The 17,436-nt window shown below is 39.8% G+C and overlaps 1 protein-coding gene across 1 annotated transcript in view; it reads left to right on the plus strand.

Moving 5' to 3' along the window:
- Positions 1 to 17,436, plus strand: part of TMEM30A (transmembrane protein 30A) — a 43,209-nt gene that overhangs the window by 8,376 nt on the left and 17,397 nt on the right. Inside the window, exon 2 of the mRNA XM_082474272.1 lies at positions 15,155 to 15,262. Coding sequence (XP_082330398.1) covers positions 15,155 to 15,262 — 108 coding nt within the window. The remainder of the gene's footprint in view (positions 1 to 15,154; positions 15,263 to 17,436) is intronic.

Here is a 17,436-nt window from a genome sequence, read left to right on the forward strand (position 1 = left end):
TCTTAGTCATCTGACTCTGGGTGATTAGTGTTCACTTAGCACAGAATTGAGGTCCGAGGGGGCAAAAAAGAGAATAAAGCTTTGGAGAGAGAGGTTAATCATAAACTCAGTAAGGGAACACGGTTTTAGGGAAACTCGGCTTCAATTTATCAAGATGGGGAAGACTGTAGAAAAAGTTTTAGTGTGACAGTAGGGGGTTGGGGTGTGAGAAGCTGAGTAAAGAGTTCTGTTTTTCACTTGTTACGATGAGATGCCTTTTAAACATCCAAGTTGGAAATAATGAGTAGACAATTGAATATATGAGGCTAGAGTTTAGGGGGAAGGTTGAGACTGGGTTTAAGCATTGAGGATTCATCAGCGTAGATGATATACAAAGACATAAGATGGAATGAAGTCAAAAGAGTGACTATAGGTCAAAAAAAGTGAGAACATCCAAAGAAAGCCCGGAGTCACTCCAGTGTTCATAGAAGTTGGGGAGATGAGGAGGAACTAGCAAAGGAGACTGAAAAGGAGCAGCCAGTGAGGTAGGTGAAAAACAAGGGAAGTGTGATATTCTGGAAAGCAGTTTCAAGGTAGAGTGTGTGAGTAAGCATGCCCAGCGCTGATAGCTGCCGTAAGTGGAGGGCTGAGAGCTGGCTTTGGGGCTCACACCATGACAGGAGCGGCCTCGCAGTGCATGGCGCCACCGTCCACACGGGTCTTCAAGCCGGCAACTCTGGGAGGCTACCTAAACTTATCATCCCATCTCTAGGCGTTAAGGTCTATGGGTTTTACTTTCTCTGTATTTTTAAACTCTTTTTTCCCATTACCACTGCCTTTTTCTTAGTTTATGTTCTTAACATTTCTCATCTGGATTATTGCAGTAGCATTCTTTTTTTTCTTTCTTCTTTTTTCGTTCTAGTCTGGCATTTTCTTTAGTCTTTCTGCATGTTACTGCCAGAGTGATCTTTTAAGCAGCCTAATCTGAATATCTCATTCTCTTGCTTAAAATTTCTTGTGTGTCTCCCTGTAGCATTCAGGATAATGTTCAAAACCCTTAATGTGGAATGTAACTTTCTTCATGATAGGCTACGTTCTGTTTCTCCGGCCTCATCTCCTACCACTCCCCTGCCCTTTGCTCTAACCATAGCAATCTGCTGTAGTTTATGGAATGTGGCATGCTGCTAGATCTACCTGAAATGTCCTTCCTTTTCCTATTCTACCACGGTTTTCAAATTACGTTCCTGTCAACACTATGGAAAGTCTTCCCTGATTTCTCCCCTTTCCATTTTCAAGGAAAATGATATATATAATACTACAAGATCAAACATGTATAACTATGGTATCCATCCATATCTAAAGGCAAACAAATCTGCTTATTGAACAGTAAATATTCAGCAAACAAGTTTTTTGGCAAATGCTGCAAGCAGAAGAGGGATGATGATTTTAAAAATGGCAGATTTTTTTGGTGCTTATTTTAGAAGGAGGTACTGTTGTATACCTATTAGTTCTGAAAAGCTGGAAACCATAGACCAACCTCCAGTTACATGGATTTGTAGTTTAATTTCTAAATTAATTAAAATGTAAGAACGATTATGTGACATTTAATAACATTGTGCATCACTATGCTGAGTAAGTTGGCTATTGTTCTAAGCTCTCAGGTCTCACATTATATACAATTATATTTAACTTTGAAAAAGTTTTTAGAAATTATTTGTTTTTCCTTGATTTTTAAAACGATAGAATGTACTTTTTCTTCTCCCTTTTAAAAAACTGGCATGAAGTCTCAAAGCTTGATTTGTACTGGAAGAAGTGAGAGTCAAATTCAAGGATACTAAGCATATTGCTAAGGAAGAATTGACAGAACTTGGGTGCTAATTCCCAAGATGATGCCAAGATTTTGAGCTTGGATGCTTGGGACAATGGTGGTACCATTTATAGGCATCAAAAGACCACAGCTGGGTGTGAGATTATGGGGTTCAGTGAATCATCACCGTTGATTTCTTTTTTTAAGTAAAGTTTTCAGTGAAGCGTAACGCCCCCCCCCCCGCCCCAAATTAATAAATCACATATGTCTGACTTAGTTTTGGAAAGATCACCGTAGATTTGAAATAGAGAGAGGTGGTAAGAGTTTCAAGTGGGAAGGAAGAAATTCAACCAAATGAATACATCTAGGGATATAAAAATGGGACTGGGGGGTGAAAATAAGACCAGTGATGATTTAGAGAGGAGAGTATAATGTATGAAATATGACATGAGGTAGCATGAGGTTATTGTCAGAAAGTAGCACTGGAGACAAAGATAAAAGCCACTAATGTTTGAACATCAGTTACATGACTATACAAAAACAATGTTTTATATAGAAAAGACCATGTATTTCCTTAAAATAAAAGCCCTGCTTTACTCATATTAACTGCTTATCTGTTCCTTTGATCTACCCTGTTACATAGATTGCAGCATAATTAGCAAAGCCCTTTTCATCAGTTCTGTCCTAGGCAGTTTTTATAACTTGATACTTTTGTAAGAGTTTTAAGGGGTAAACTAAAACTTCAGGTTGGAATTTACTTTTTCATTTGTAGAAATGCATTAAATGCCAGATACAAAAACTGTGTGTGAAAATTTATATTATAAAATTCTATTTCAGATTCTAAAAGTTAAGATGGTGCTAGAATGACATCTACCTATCATAACAAAGTTGTTGTTTTTGATCTGTATTTTAGGTGAAAACTCTGAAGATTTGGTAGTACTCTTTAAAACATCAGCATATTCATGAACAGTGCCAGTTTTATTTTTAAAATATAACGTCTTTTAAATTGACTTCCATATTTCTAAATTATTGTATGGTGCATGTTATTCAGGATTAATGGGAGGCAGCAGTGCAGTCTAATGGAAAGAACAGCAACTTTGGAGCTAGACAGATATGATTATGTCACTGTCATGGATTGAATTGTGTCCCAGCGAAAGATGTGCTGAAATCTTAACTCCTAGTACCTGTGAATGTGACTTTATTTGGAAATAGAGTCATTGCAAATGTAATCAAGATGAGGTTATTCGGGTGGGCTCCTATCCAGTATGACTGGTGTCCCTATAAGAAGAGACAGGCACAGAGGGAAGAAGATGTGAAGACAGAGACATAGGGAGAATTGTGTAACAGCAGAGACAGAGGTGGTGTGATGCAGCTGCAAACCAAGGAATGCCGGCCGCTGCCAGAAGCTAGCAGGAGGCAAGGACGGTTTCTCCCCAGAGTCTCAGAGGGAGAATAGCCCTGCTGACACCTTGAATTCAGACTTCTAGCCTCCAGAACTGTGAGAGAAGAAATTTCTCTTGTTCTAAGACACCCAGTTTGTGGTATTTTGTTTCACCAGCCCTAGGAAACTAATAATTGTCACATACTAGCTGATTGGCTTTGGGCAGTCATTTAACCTCTGAATCTCAATCTCTCTGTAAAAGATTAAAATAGTTCTGGTATGGAATAGACATTTGGGAAATAATAGCTAGTTTTTCTATTGCTATTCTTTCTTCAAAGATAGTTTACATTTGTATATCACCTAATTCATTCATTTATCATTTCCACCTGTGAGCATGAGACTTACTGATTGAATTAGAAGTAAACATCTTTTCTGTGGCTCCCACTCAGATTCTTTAACCTACAGAAACATGCAGAAGATTTCATGTGACCCATAGAATTTTATTAGGATATAAAGGACTGAACATGTTCTATAGCTATCAGTTTAGAACTAAGCTTTTGATTTTTTAAAAACTAATCTTCAAAAATAAAAGAGTGACTGAATTAAAAAAAAATTCCACTCTTAACTTTTAACAGGCTCTAAATCATTTAAGTATGTGTCGACTGAAGAAAAACCCGTAACCTAAAAGCTGGGAGTTAAGTTTTGGTTGGGGATCTTACTGAGGACTGCAGTCCAGGACACAGCCTCTCGGCTCTGAGAAACGGCTCCGAGGAGGTACGGGAAGAGTCAGGATGTGCAGGAGTCTCTGCTGGACTAACCACAAAGAACAGGCAGCCAAAGTTCACGATTTTAGTGCTTTTCTGTGATGGGAAGATGCAAGAGTCTGGGCTCACTGAAATTATACCTTACACGTGCATCTTAACTATCTCGGGCCGGTATCTAAAACACAGAATGCTTCCTGTTTTTTTTCCATCCTGAATCTTCTCTCAGGGTGCACCGTTGGTGGGCAGCTGGGTGGCTCATGGCTTGACTCTTGCAGAGCTGGGATGGGGGCCACATTCCCTGTCCACATGTCTATGTTTCTTTCTTTCCTCCACCCCCTTTTTTTTTTTTAAATTTTTTTTTATTTATTTATGGCTGTGTTGGGTCTTCATTTCTGTGCGAGGGCCTTCTCCAGCTGCGGCAAGTGGGGACCACTCTTCATCGCGGTGCGCGGGCCTCTCACTATCGCGGCCTCTCTTGTTGCGGAGCACAGGCTCCAGACGCGCAGGCTCAGTAGTTGTGGCTCACGGGCCCAGTTGCTCCGCGGCATGTGGGATCTTCCCAGACCAGGGCTCGAACCCGTGTCCCCTGCATTGGCAGGCAGATTCTCAACCACTGCGCCACCAGGGAAGCCCTGATGAGCATTTTTGAAGGGAAGTTTTCTTATAGATGTATTACCAATTTAATAAAAAAGAAACATTTTAAATACTTTTTAAAATGTTCGGTAGGCCACAACATCCTGCTGTCTTTTTGTGCCTCTTTTACTTTTCCTCTCACTCTCTCAATCAATGCCCACCTTCTTTCCTACTCAGGCCTGGCTTATGCAAATTACCTTGTCTACAGTCATAGTAATCTCTGGAAAATTCAGTGCTGTCCTTCATGTTTGAGCTTTGAGTAGGAAGCTGTGTAACTTGCATTACTTCCTCTGAGGCAAGAACGTGGACCATGGTTCAGCTTTTACAGCCTTTTCTTTTTGCCGAAGATCTCTGAGTAACAAAGCAGGGAAGTTGGCTGCTGTTGTGCCACACCAGTGGCATCAGTGTGATTTATAAAACTAAAGAATCTGCTCTAGGCACCTAGGGCAAGGTTACCATCTTGACCTTCCTATCCCCTAGCCCTCTGCCTTGCCTGATGGTAACTGCACGATCTTCCTTGTTGCTGCTGAGGTTACTGCGCCTCGTGTGTGCAGCAGTGTCGGTGGAGGGTGCCATCTCCTGAAGCTTCTGATACCGTCATTTCTAAGAGTTCTAGAACAGTACTGGGATGGCCTTTTCCACGGCTCTATCCCCATTTGGTCACCTGGACTGCTCTAGCTTGTAGTGGCTCGTCACAAAAGCTACCCCTTTAGCTTCGACTCTGCAGTCCAATTCCACTTGCCTGGTTTCTGAGACCTAGATTTTCCTTGTTACTGGTTGCCAACTGTTTTATAAATGGACACTGTAGAAAAATTAGATACTTTAACTGGAGAACCCCTGATTGATTATCAGATCTTTAACTCAGAACTTTGTCCTAAATTCATGTATCTTGGGTTTGTTCCTGTGCTAAGCCCTCAATTAGAGATTGTCCCTCTTGGTACTGTCTCCCTGTAGATAACATCCACTTGTCAGCCCTCATGGGGAAATTTGCTAGATACTGGATTAGGTATGTGTTTCCATAGTACCTGTACTTCTTTTACCAAAACACCCAGTCCATCTTAGTGACCGTGTTCTGTATTAGACAGTGAGCTCCATGTGGTTTGGTATTGGGTTGAGTCCCTCTTGCCTGGAACACACAGACATTCAAGTAAATATTAAGTTAATAAGTGATTCTTTCCTGACAGGGTGTTCAGGAAGAAATGAAAGTCTCGTTATCTTAGACTTTTTAAAAAATCTGTTGTTATATCAATACAAGTGTTTGATTATGTTAGCCTCCTCAGTCTCCGTTTCCTTATTTCCTTTTTTTAATTTTAATTTTTATTTTTTTGGCTGTGTTGGGTCTTCGTTGCTGCACGCGAGCTTTCCCTAGTTGCGGCGAGCGGGGGCTGCTTGCTCTCCGTTGCGGTGCGCGGGCTTCTCATTGCGGTGGCTTCTCTTGTTGCGGAGCACGGGCTCTAGGCGCGCGGGCTCAGTAGTTGTGCCTCACGGGCCCAGCTGCTCCGCGGCATGTGGGATCTTCCCGGATCAGGGATTGAACCCGTGTCCCCTGCATTGGCAGGCAGATTCTCAACTACTGCACCACCAGGGTAGTCCCATTTCCTTATTTCCTGCAGGACATTTTTAACACTCAGGGTTATTTAGCTTTCAGAGGCTTTGTTGTCAGCAATATTAACCAACTCTGGGTAGCTGACAGGGGAAAGGGATTTATTGGAGGAGATTGGGTAGCTCTCACACAAAGTAGATAGGAGGTCTAGAGGATCGGGTTTGGAGACAGGAGGGAAGGAAGGGAAGTTTGGAAGCAGAAACAGTGGCTCAGATGCCACAGCTGCTGTTGAGTTCCCTGTTAGACTTGTGCCGGGCTGCTGATCTCGTCACACCCACTCCTCTCCGATTTATACGGAGATTCAGTTCTCTAGTCTCAGTCAGGGTTGATCCTATGTATGCTTTTGTCCTGGCTCCTGGGGTCAGGGAGAGGAAGGACTCATTTATTCCCTTGGCTTCTGAAGTGGAAGTTGGAGCCCTGCCTGCCTCCGAAACTCTCCACCAGGAGAATTCCCCAGGGCTTGGAAGTGTGTTTGGGTGCTGGGCACCCAAATTAACAACAACAATAAGTCACAGTTATCACCCAGATTTTTCTTCATTCTTATAATCAGCAGGCTCTGAGTTTGTATATCAGAAAGGATGGTATGTTCATTGTGCAAGAGGACATAGGATGGTGGAGAGAACAGAGATTTTGGAGAAAGGCACAGCTGGGTTCAAATTCTTGCTGGGTGACCTTGGGAAAATTACTAAACCTCCCTAAATGTCAGTCTCCTAGGTTAAAATAAGGAAAATAAAAATTAACTTTTCAGGAGTATGTTTTAATGAGATGGTGTGTGCTAAGTGCTTATAATGTCTGACACTTAGTATGTACATTCAATCAACAGTGGCCAGTAAAACAAAGCATGTGGTTACGGATCCAGTTTACCTTTTAGCGTTGTCTCGTTTCCTTCCAACATGAAAACTCTCTCCACAAATCCAAAGCGTTTATGCTCATCGTCCTTAAATGGACCTGTGCGCTCTACCTTCGTGCTTCTCCATATGTTGCCTTTTTCCATCCTTTTTTTCCTTTTAATGGCTCAGTTCAAATCCTCTTTTCTTCTCAGTGAGAAAGTGCTCATCCATCTAGTACTTACCGTTCAGTTTAGCACTTAATGGTGATAGTCATTTTCTTTGTGTTTATGCACTATCTTTGATAGTCTTCTGGAGGGCCAAGGGGACTGACTGTGGTGTTGAAGAAGCAGTTTAGTAGAAGGAACATTGGACTTGGAGCAAAAAATCCTTACTTCTAGCGTAGCACCAGCTACTGCTGTTCGTGTATCCTTGGGCAAGTTTCTGAATGTTCTCTTTATGTAAAATGAGGATAATACGATAGGATTTTGGTGAGGATCAGATGAAATATGTGTGGAATAGAAAGGACTGTGTAAACTGTATCGACTAAGTATAAGGTATGATTACTTTTGTATCTTCATGTCATGCCTTGCACATAGTAAGGCTTAAAATGTTAATGACAGTTTTTTTACTTTCAGAATTTCCTGGAATCAAAAGACATGCAATTTTTTGTACATTTAAAAAAGTATAATTAAAAGATCGCGATGAAAATGTTATAGCTATTCTTTGAAGTATAATTTAACATTCAGCAATAATTCCTGGTTTCAAAAAATGTTCAGTTTTAATATACTGTAGTATAATTTATTAGATTTCACATTATTTTATTTTCGTATTATTTTTGTTCAGTTAAATAAAGAATATATATCTTTGCTTAATCACAGCTGATGATCCGTCTTTCCTCTTCTGCCCTAGAAAATAATTTGAAAGAGAGTGGTGTAAGAGGTTTCTGTTCAGGGGCTTCTCTGGTGGCGCAGTGGTTAAAAATCCACCTGCCAATACACGGGTTCAAGCTCTGGGCTGGGAAGATCCCAGATACCGCGGAGCAACTTAGCCCGTACGCCATGACTACTGAGCCTGCGCTCTAGAGCCCGCGAGCCACAACTGTTGAGCCCGTGTGCCTAGAGCCCGTGCTCCGCAACAAGAGAAGCCCACGCACCACAACGAAGACCCAGTGCAGCCATAAATAAATAAATTTATTAAAAAAAAATGAGCAGAAGACCTAAATAGACATTTCTCAAAAAAAAAAAAAGAGCTTTCTGTTCAAAGGCAAACAATATGGTAATAGGCCCAGCTGACAACTTTTTTTTTTAATCCTTAAATTTGACTTAGAAGAGAGAAATGTGCAGAGATTATTAAATAAAAAAATTGAAAAAAAATTTAATGTATTTTAATATAGATTTTTAAATATAGTTCATTTTTCTAAATGGTCTCATCTTTTCTTTCATCTTGTCAAAATCATAAAACTTGGCTTTTAAGTGCGATATCGTGCATAAATAAGCCCTGGGTGGAAAGCTGTGGCCCCGCAGGTTTAGTGAAAAATTATGTATGCTTTGCCTCTCTTCATTTAGGAGACCTGTTTTTTTAGCTTGTTTTAATTACGTGCGTAGCTTCTCTTAGATATTTGCAGTGAATGAAAATTTTCTCTAAACAAAGTTTCATTAGTAAGTAAGCTTTGATGGAGGACATTTCAGTAGGAATTTGACAAAACCAAGTTTTATTAAGCAGTTTTGTGGTTTTTGAAAAGCAATTAGATGTAATTTTTTTTTATTATTTAAAAAAAATTTTGTTGGAATATGGTTGATTAACAATGTTTTGTTAGTTTCAGGTGTACAGCAAAGTGATTCAGTTATGCATATACATATATTCATTCTTTTTCAGATTCTTTACCCATATAGGTTATTACAGAATATTGAGCAGAGTTCCCTGTGCTACCCAGTAGCTCCTTGTTGGTTATCTATTTTATATATGGTAGTATGTGTATGTTAATCCCAAGCTTCTAATTTATCCCCCCCGCCCCGTTTCCCCTTTGGTAACCATAAGTTTGTTTTTGAAATCTGTGAGTCTGTTTCTGTTTCATAAATAAGTTCATTTTTTATCATTTTTTAAATTAGATTCCGCATATGAGTGATATCATATGATATTTGTCTTTCTCTGTCTGACTTACTTTTATAATCTCTAGGTCCATCCATGTTGCTGCAAATGACATTTTGTTCTTTTTTTATGGCTAACGTTCCATTGTATATATGTACCACATCTTTTTTTTTTTTAAGATTTATTTATTATTTATTTATTTTTGGCTGTGTTGGGTCTTAGTTGTGGCACATAGGATCTTCGCTGAGGCATGCAGGATCTTTCGTTGAGGTGCGTGGCCTTCTCTCTAGTTGTGGCGTGTGGGTATTCTTCTCTCTAGTTGTGGTGCGCAGTCTCCAGGGTGTGTGGGCTCTGTAGTGGTGCGTGGGTTCCAGAGCGCATGGGCTCTGTAGTTTTGCGGCACGTGGGCTCTAGTTGAGGCACGTGAGCCCAGTAGTTGCGGCACGCAGGCTTAGTTGGCACGCAGGCTTAGTTGCCCCGCTGCATGTGGGATCTTAGTTCCCTGACCAGGGATCAAACCCGCATCCCCTGCATTGTAAGGTGGATTCTTTACCACTGGACCACCAGGGAAGTCCCTATGTACCACATCTTCTTTATCCATTCCTCTGTCGATGGCCATTTAGGTTGCTTCCATGTCTTGGCTGTTGTAAATAGTGCTGCAGTGAACATTGGGGTGCATGTATTTTTTCGAATTATGGTTTTCTCTGGATATATGCCCAGGAGTGGGATTGCTGGATAATGTGGTAGTTCTATTTTTAGCTTTTTAAGGAACTTCCATACTGTTCTCCATAGCAAGAATAGGTACAATTGTAAATTGTACCAATTTATATTGCCACCAACAATGTAGGAGGGTTTGGTAGATGTTGTAATTTGAGGCTCTATTTTCTATATACATATTTTAACCTTTTTTTTCAATTATGAAAAGAAATTGAATATCCATATATAAAGTTTAAATGTTCAGTTTCAGAAATAAAGATTAGTTGGCTTTTTTTTTTTTTACTTTATTAAAGACAATTAATTAGGGTTGCTCATGATAAAATTCTTATTTATCAAGAGAGTGATAAGACAAGTCATAGTCTAGGAGAAAAAATTGTTAAAAGGCATATCTGATAAAGGACTGTTACCAAAATGTACAAAGAACTCTTAATAGTCAATAAAAGAAAATGGAAAACCCTATTTAAAATGGGCAAAAGACCTGAACAGATACCTCACCTGACAATATCTTAGTCAGCTTAGGTTGCTGTAACAAAATGTAGACTAGGTGGATTAAACAACAGGTACTCATTTCTCACAGTCCTTGAGGCAGGGATGTCCAAGGTCATGGTGCTGATAGGTTCAGTTCTTGGTGGGGACCCTCTTTCTGGCTTGCAGATGGCCACCTTCTTGCTGTGTCCTTACCATGGCATAGAGAGAAGGAGCTCTGATTTCTTTTCCTCTTCTTATTAAGGATACTAATCCCATCATGGGGGCCCCACCCTCCTGACCTCATCTAAACCTAATTACCTTCCAAAGGCCTACCACCAAATGCTATCATATTGGGGAATAGGGCTTCAGCATAGAATTTGGAGGGAGAGGAGACACAAACATTCAGTTCATACATTCTGCCCCTGTGCTCCTTAAATTCATGTCCTTCTCACATGCAAAATACTTTCATTCCATCATCAGCCCCAAAAGTCTCAACTGGTTCCAGTATCGACTCTAAAGTCTAAACTGTCTTCTCAATATCATTTTAATCAGATATGGGTGAGACTCAAGGTATGATTCATCCTGAGGCAAAATTTATCTCCAGCTGTGAACCTGTGGAACCAGATGTGCTTCCAAAATTCCATGGAGGGACAGACATGGTATAGACACTCAAATCTGAAAGGGGAAAAAATGAAAAGAAAGGGGTGATGAGTTCCAAGCAAGTCTCCAAAACCTAGCAAGACAAATATCATCAGATCTTAAGGCTTGAGAATAATCCTCTTTGGTCTAACACTCTGCCTTCAGGATCCACTGGGGTAGAAGTCCTGCCCCAAGGCTCCGGATTGCTGCCGTCTGGTCTGTTGAACCCCTCCCCCAGTATGAACCGAGGATGTAGCCCTGATGTGATAGCACATTCTGTAGCCGGATGGCTGTATGGGCCAGTCCTGTAGGAGCTAAGCAAGTCCCTCAGCTTCCCTTCATCTTGTCCCTTCTCTTCCCCTTCCGTTCACACTGGCAGTGTTTCTGCTGGAATGACTGATTAGGTCCGTGGTTCTAACCCACACTAATCTCTTTAGCGAAGGATCGTTCAGCTACACGGCAGTATTCTCTTCAGAACATGCTTTCTCATTTTTTGTAGTATGGATAGGTTTGAGAATTTTCCAAATCATAAGTTTTGGTCCCTTTTTGCTTAACATTATTCCTTATTCCATTTGTTTCTCTCTTCTTCCATTTTACTATAAGCAGTCAGGTGGAACCAAGGCACTCTTTGAACACTTTGCTTGGAAATCTACTTAAATATCCAGTTTCATCCCTCACAAGTTCTACATTCCACAAAACACTAGAGCACACTTTAGCCAAATTCTCTGCCACTTTATGACAAGGATCACCTTTTTTTCCATCGTCCAATAATGTTCCTCATTTCTGAGTAAGACCTCACCAGGGTGGCCTTTTACCATCTATATTTCTACCAATATTCTGATCACGTTTATTTATTAATTCTCTAAGGAGATGGAAGCTTTCTTTCTAACTCTCCTCATTTCTGTCTGAGATGTCACCAGAATCACCTTTAATGTTTATATTTCTAGCATGCATCTCAAATCTCCAGCCTCTAACCGTTTCCCAGTTCCAAAGCCACTTCTGTCTTTTTGAGTATTTGTTAAAGCAGCACCCCACTTTTCAGTACCAAAATCTGTCAATTTGGGCTGCTATAAAAAAAAAATAATATAGACTAGATGGCTTAAAAAACAGACATTTATCTCTCACAGTCTTAGGGGCTGGGAAGTCCAGATCAGGGTGCTGGCAGATTCAGTTCCTTCAGATTCTTCACCCTGAAAAGGGTGAAGACCCTTTTCCTGACTTGTATTGATAGACGGCTGCCTTCTCACTTTGTCCTCACGTAGCTGAGAGAGAGAGAGAGAGAGAGAGAGAGAGAGAGAGAGCGAGAAAGCGTGAGCGCGAGTGCGCTCTGGTCTTTCTTCTTCATCTTAGGAGGATACTAGTCCTATCACGGAGGCCCTACCTTCATGACCTCATCTAAACCTAACCCAGGGACTTCCCTGGTGGCACAGTGGTTAAGAATCCACCTGCCAATGCAGGGGACACAGGTTCAATCCCTGGTCCAGGAAGATCCCACATGCCGCGGAGCAACTGAGCCTGTGCGCCACAACTACTGAGCCTGCGTGCCACAACAACTGAGCCTGTGCTCTGGAGCCCTCGAGCCACAACTACTGAGCCTGCATGCCACAACAACTGAGCCTGTGCTCTGGAGCCCTCGAGCCACAACTACTGAGCCTGCGTGCTACAACTACTGAAGCCCTCATGCTCTAGAGCCTGCACACTGCAATTCCTGAGCCCACGCATCGCAACTACTGAAGCCCGTGCACTCTAGGGCCCACATGCTGCAACTACTGAAGCCTGTATGCCTAGAGCCTGTGCTCCGCAACAAGAGAAGCCACCGCAATGAGAAGCCCGCACACCTCAACAAAGAGTAGCCCCTGCTTGCCACAACTAGAGAAAGCCCGCATGCTGCAACAAAGACCTAACGCAGCCAAAAATATAAATAAAATTTAAAAGATAAATAAATAACCCTAATCCAATGTCCCCACCTCCAAATTAATCACATTGGGAATTGGGGCTTCAACATATGAATTTTGTGGGGACATAAACATTTAGTCCATAGTACACAGATGGCAAGTAAACAAGTGAAAGATGCTTGACATTATCATTAGGGAATTGCAAATTAAAACAACAACTAGAGAAAGCCCTCGCACAGAAACAAAGACCCAACACAGCCATAAATAAATAAATAAATAAATAAATAAATAAAATTTTTAAAGCAATTAAAAAAAACAAAACAAAACACTAAACATACTCTTACCATGTAATCCAGCATTTCTACTCCTTGTTATTTATGTAAATGGGCTGAAAACTTAGGTCCACACAAAAACCTGCACATGGATGTTTATAACAGTTTTACTTGTACTTGCCAAAACTTGGAAACAACCAAGATGTCCTTCAGCAGGTGAATGGATAAATAATCTATGGTGGACCAAGAAAATGGAATAATCTTTAATGCTAAAAAGAAATGTGCTGTCAAGCCATGAAAAGACAGTGAGGAACCTTAAATGCATATTCCTAAGTGAAAGAGGTAAATCCGAAAAGGCTACGTACTTTATGATTCCAATTATGTGACATTCTGGAAAAGGCAGAACTATGGAGACAGTAAAAAGGTCCATGGTTGTCAGGGGTTAGGGATAAGAGAGGAATGAATAGACAGAGTACAGAGCATTTTTTAGGCAGTGAAACTATTCTGTATGATACTGTGATGGTGTATGTATGTCATTATACCCTTGTCAAAACCCATGGAATGTACAACACCAAGAGTGAATCTTAAGGTAAACCACTGCCTTTGGATGATAATGATGTGTCATTGTAGGGTCATCATTGGTGACAAATGCCTTACTCTGGTGAGGGATATTGATAATCAAGGAGATTGTGTATGTGTAGGTCCAGGGAGTATATGGGAACTCTGTAGTTTGCACTCAGTTTTGCTGTGAACCTCAAACCACTCTAAAAAATAAAATCTATTTTAAAAAATTTGTATAATGGAAAAAGTTTTCTCATTTTAGCTCTCAGGTCAGGTCTTCTGACAGCAGCTGGTGTACTGCAATTCAGTTCTGACACTGACCACCTGAGTTAGTGTCAGACTCCGCAGGTGTAAGGGCACGGTCCCCAACACTGTGCTTCAGGACCACTCAGACACCAGCTGCGAGTCAGGGCCCCAGGCTACCCATACTTCTGGCCAACCGGCTACAAACACGGGAGTTCCCAAGCCCCCCTCCCCCAGACTGCCCTCACTTCAGATGCCAGTTGCAAGTTCAGAGGTCTCCAGGCCACTTGCATTTCTGACCAACTGCCTAAAAATATGGGAGGTTACTGTAACTTCTCTCAGGTTCCATCATTTGCTGGAATGACTCAGAACTCAGGGAAGTGCTAGCCTTACAATTATAGTTTTATCATAAATCATATAAACTAGGACCAGCTAAATGAAGAGACACATTTGGCAAGGTCTGGGAGAGTCTTGAATATAGAGCTTCGTGCCCTCTCCCTGTAGAATCAGGGCACATTGATGGGTTAACCAACCTGGGAGCTCACCTGTGCTTTGGTGGCCAGAGTTTTTATTGGAATTCCATGATGAAGGCATGATTGATTAAACATTGGCCACATGATTGAACTAAATTTCCAGCCTTCTCCCTCCTTCCAGAGTTTGGGCTGGTCCAGAGTCCCTAATCACATGTAGTCTTTCTGGTGACCAGCCCTCACCTGAGCCGTCTCCTTAGCATAAACTCTGGTGTGAATCAAGGGGCTGATCGAAAACAAATACACTCTTATCACCAGGGGAATTTTAAGGGATTTAGAGGCTCCCTGCCAGGAACCCAGGAGAAAGATAAGACAGATTCTTAATTATCCAACACCAGGTTTTAAAAAAATGGTAGCCCTTGAGGAACCTGGTAGTTTTTTGTCTGTGTGTTTGTTTTTTTTAATTTGAAAATGTGCCATGGAAAGCTGAGATGATGGAAAAGTTGTTTAGACTTTATAGTTATTTAAACCTTTATACATCATGCAGTTTGAATTTTGTATTTATGATTTTATGCATAAATGTATTTCTTTTGGTAAAAAGGAGAGATGAGCCAGTAGGATGACATAGGACCCTTTCCAGTTTTTACATCTCACACTGTCAAAATAAACAGATGATCCTATAAAAAGTTTTCTTCTGGGCTATTATTGCTCCGTCAGACTCATTTTTCCCTCTGATAGCAAATTATTTCAGAGTGTGTCCACGTTCTCCAAGGAAGCGTGCTCAGTTATATTTTTCTCTTGCAGATTGATTATACCGGCACGGACCCTGCCAGTCCCTGCAATAAATGTTTGTCTCCGAACGTGACGCCTTGTATTTGTACCATTAACTTCACACTGGAACAGTCATTTGAGGTCTGTATTCCCAAGTAATGTTTTAGAAAAGCCATGCTTTAAAAAATATTGATATTATATTAAATTTTTTTTTTTTTTACTAGTTATTTTCTTCTTGTTGAGATGTTGCTTTAATTTATTGGGAATCTATACACTTTTGAGGGAGATTGTTTTGCTTTGCTATTGGATTATGCCGTCTGATAATTAAATACATTAATTTAATAGTTTATTGTAGTTAGTAGTTTAGATTAAATTTAAAACCTATTTTTCTGGAAAATTTTATAACTGTATAAAAAATTTTTTTATATCAAGTTTCTATCTACATCTACTTGTATGTAAAAAATTATTGCTTAAACTGTTTTGCCTACTTTTAATCCTATAAGTTTTACTTTGGAAAATGAATGCGAATTCACCCATTATTTAATTGCATTATTTTTTCATCAGATATGATACTTTAACATAAATGCAAACACTTAGTAAAACCTTATTGACAAGCAGTTAGAATACCATCCGTGTGTGTGTGTGTGTGTGTGTGTGTGTGTGTGTGTGTGTGGTCTGTGTGTCTTTTGCATTCACACTTATCTGTCATTCTTCTTGGAAACTGAGCAGATGCTAAAGGACACAGAGATTCAGAAATAGGCATGACAAGACCCGTTTGTGTTCTCCTTTACCTGAAAATTGAGCTTTAAAAAATGATTGTTTTATTCTTCAGGGAGCAAAACTGCTTTAATACATGCCAACTTTTTAGATTTTTGTAGCTATGCTTTAGATTTTCGTAAAGGTCGTGATGACTTCTGAGGTCCCTAGTAGATGGTTGCCATCTAGTGGTTGTGGGTGCTGTTGCCCTGAGATAGGGGACTGTAACGCTCCCTTTTTAAAAAGTATGAAAATAAATGAGGGAGAAGACAAGAATTTAATTATTTTATTTTGTTTTGGCAGAAATAACATATAACTTTAAAGCATCATAAAAATTTGATTTTTTTATGTGATGGACAAACTATACAGATGCATTAAGTTCTGCTTTTGTCAGAACAGGCAGAATTAAAGACATGGAAGAGGCTTGTAATGATTTAGAAGCTCCACTAGTTTCTTCCCCCTTCCAAAAACACTTAGCATTTCAGAACTTTTCTTCTGCAAAGGTGATCATCCTCAGATTCATTCTTTTGTGGGCTCTGTGTTCCTTTACAAGCCCAAACGGAGTTAGACTAAAGCCTTTTCAGAGAACAAAAAACCAACTAACCAAATAAATAAATGAAAGATTTCTATGTAAGTGTTTTCTTTATATGGAATGGGAAAGTTTGCATATTTTGACGTTTGAAAATCAAGCTTTAAATAAATGATTGTGCATATGAAAACAGCAAATCAAATAAAGCAAAATGTTATTGAATTTCTTTTTTTTTTCTGAATTCCTTTTAATTGAGTATAAGGTTATAGACAATGGAGGTAGCAACCAGAAAGGAGAAAATAGCTGATGTTTTTGCCACCTCTAAAAATCTTAGTCATTCAAGATGACTTCATAACATCTTCTAAATAGTTACAGTGTATGTAGGTTACCCTTATTTCCCAGGTTATTTCCAAGTTGACGCCACTGAATACATTAAAGTACTTTTCTTGATTATTATAAAATGACTCATTATCTTAGATACTTTACTAATTATTAATTTGTTCATTACTAATATTATATAGTATCCTACTGAGAAATTTACTATGTCCCAATTCAAGTTCAGAATTTATTTTGGGCAGTAAATGAAAGCTTGAAAGCATTATTCCTTTGAAAAGTTGATGCTAATTGGATGAAGACCAATCTGAATTAGAGAAGATTTAAAATTGAAAGTAGGGACTTCCCTGGCGGTCCAGTGGTTAAGGCTTTGCCTTTCAATGCAGGGGGTGCAGGTTCGGTCCCTGGTCGGGGAACTAAGATCCCACATGCCTCATGGCCAAAAAACCAAAACATAAAACAGAAGCAATATTGTAACAAATTCAGTAAAGACTTAAAAAATGGTCCACATCAAAAAAAAAAAAATCTTTTAAAAAATAAATAAATACAACTGAAAGTAGATCAGACTAGGCTAATAGATTCCTTGAGAGCTTTTTTGTTTGTTTGTTTGTTTTAATGTATAAGACATCTTTGAGGTCTTTCAGAGTATTTTCAAAGTTGACTCTTGGATTTTTGACCTTATTTGATTTGATTCTTT

Source organism: Balaenoptera physalus, assembly GCF_965194825.1.
Source record: "Balaenoptera physalus genome assembly, chromosome: 9".
NCBI classification, from domain to species: Eukaryota; Metazoa; Chordata; class Mammalia; order Artiodactyla; family Balaenopteridae; genus Balaenoptera; species Balaenoptera physalus.